Consider the following 2,420-nt stretch of genomic DNA (forward strand, 5'->3'; position numbering starts at 1 on the left):
GGTATGAAAAGAGAGGGAAAAGAGAGATATATGATAAGAGAAGGGGAAGATATGAACAGAGAGGAAGGAGGGAGATATGAAGGGTGAGGGATATAAAAGAAGAGATATAGATAAAGATGGAGAAGGATATGAATAGAGAAGGAGGGATGGGAGAAGAAGAATAGGAGGGAGATAGAAAGGAGAGGAAAGGATATGAAATAGTAAGAGAGGGAAAATAGGAGGCGAGAAGAATTGGGAGCGAGAGAGGAAATGAGTGAGATGAAAATAATTTGATGTTGGGAAAAGTACACTACAGAAAGTATGTTAGGAAATGTCTTTAAATGGAATGCCTAAGGTTGAACAACTAAATGCTTGTATTCCTCTTTGTATATTGAGTAACTAATTTTTTTTTATAGTCAAAGAAGAGAAATGTGCACATACAGGTATCATCAAAATGTTAGAGTAGAAAAAGGGAAAATCTTTGATTGAGATAGAATGTCACTGATAACTTCTCAATATCAACAGCTGACAGATATTTCATGGGAACTTCACCTGAAGACTGCTTCATCAGGATGTGCAAGACAAACTCACCCCATTGCACATTTACAACTGAACCTCGGGTAATTTCCCACAGTTAACTTTCTTTTATATTAGCAAATACATTGTTCTTTAAGGCCTTCCACATGGCAGGCTATAACTGGAATCCATTGAGTGGTGGCAGTTTAGTGTTGAAGTCATAGGCAAGGAAACCACAAGCTTACAGGTATAATAGTGAATTCCAGGCATGTAAATGTGGTTGCTAGAGGCTTGGGGCATTCCACCTTTACAAAGGGAGTGGTCATTTTGATAGTTTGCTTTTGAGTATGTGAGTTTCTCTGCTTATGATGTCATATCTGTTTGTACCAATGTTGGATTGTGATTTGCCCATAGTGTGGACAGGGCCTTATAGAAATCTGTTGGAAAGAAGGGAAAGGTTACTTTTATTTGATCTGGTGATGAAATATGAAGAGGGAATATAACAAAGTAAGATTTTAAGCAAAATCAGAACCTTACTATACTTAATGATATGTACCTAACTATTTATTGATAAAGTTTACTTACATTTTTACTGCTTTTTGTTTTCTCACAGCAGCAGCAAGGAGTCTTCAAACACCAAAGTGGGAACTACAGAGTCTGTAGTCATGCAGTTTAATCAAGACCAACTCTACCAGTTGTATGATCAAATTGAGCAAATTCAGGCAAATTTAGATGCTCTGAGGTAGTGACAACTACTTACATGAACAACACTACTGATTTATAAGATTAATTTTTGGTATTGATTATTAAAGGAATACTTTAAGAATTCTTAGCATCACTTTCAGAAAGATATAAGGTGCTGAATTAATTTTGCACTTGAATTGCTTCTTGATTTGTATTGCATTAATAATGGTACTGTCAATAAAGCTTGGTGATTGTAGGAGACTTTCTGCATTATTTGTGATTCATTGTTTCAGTACATTTTTATTTATTTATTTTTACAAAGTGTAAAAATATTTTGTTGTGAATCATGATTGAATGCAGTTTAAGTGGAGAATAAAAAGATTTTACAGTAGATAAAAAAATGCCTCAGAACATAAGAAAAATAAATACATTTGCCCTTTGATCATCTCTGTGTAGACAATAGTTGAGGCTCCATTCAAAGAGGGGCTGAATTGTACATTGATTAAAGGTGTATTCAAGGTATACTTCCAATGCTAACAGAGCATAGAAAAAAATAGATAGATTTAACCAAGACTGTATCATTATGGTCAGGCAAAAGGAAAGTGCTAATAAATCTGTGTCCATGATGTATTATTTTGCTAGTCCCTAAAGACAGTTTGCACAATCAAATTATGTTAGCTTGGCTTTATTTCTCAAATTTAAGAATTACAGCAAATGATATTTTGGATAAGATAAAAAACCTGTAATGACTGAATTGTTTCCAATCCAAAAGCAAAAATATTACTGAAGAATTGGACAATAAACAAAAAATTGTACAATCTGTAGGAAGAAGACTTCAAGGCAATTTTCAGGGACAGTTTTCCCTCTTGCTGCCATATGTTGATTCTCTTTTGCTTTGTACATGAGAATCACATGGTAAAAGCCAATAAAAACTAATTTATGAGCACCAGTCATTGTTCAGAAGATGAATTTTGGATTACCTTTGGTTCATGCCAGATTCATGAAACTTGGTCTTCCCCACAAAAATAAAAAATTTATATGGAGTAAAAGTTGAATGCATTTTTCCAAGTTTTGATGTCAACACCAGGGTATTATGGTACAATGATGAGCTGCCAAGAAAAGTTTTTCAAGTCTAATATTAAGAATGCACATTAGATTTTACTTTATTACAAGCTTCTCAAATACAATCAAACTTTGGCTTATTTTATGTTAAATACATTACAAACAGCTTCCCCAACTGA

At 33.8% G+C, this 2,420-nt stretch overlaps 1 protein-coding gene across 1 annotated transcript in view; it reads left to right on the forward strand.

Annotated features, from left to right (window-relative positions):
- LOC119577841 (COMM domain-containing protein 10-like) overlaps nucleotides 1-1,805 on the forward strand; it is a 7,664-nt gene extending 5,859 nt beyond the window's left edge. The window contains 2 exon segments of the mRNA XM_037925438.1: nucleotides 505-599; nucleotides 1,109-1,805. Coding sequence (XP_037781366.1) covers nucleotides 505-599; nucleotides 1,109-1,241 — 228 coding nt within the window. The 3' untranslated portion in view covers nucleotides 1,242-1,805.
- Nucleotides 1,806-2,420: the final 615 nt, after the last annotated feature.

This window comes from Penaeus monodon, chromosome 10, assembly GCF_015228065.2.
Source record: "Penaeus monodon isolate SGIC_2016 chromosome 10, NSTDA_Pmon_1, whole genome shotgun sequence".
Classification (NCBI taxonomy): domain Eukaryota; kingdom Metazoa; phylum Arthropoda; class Malacostraca; order Decapoda; family Penaeidae; genus Penaeus; species Penaeus monodon.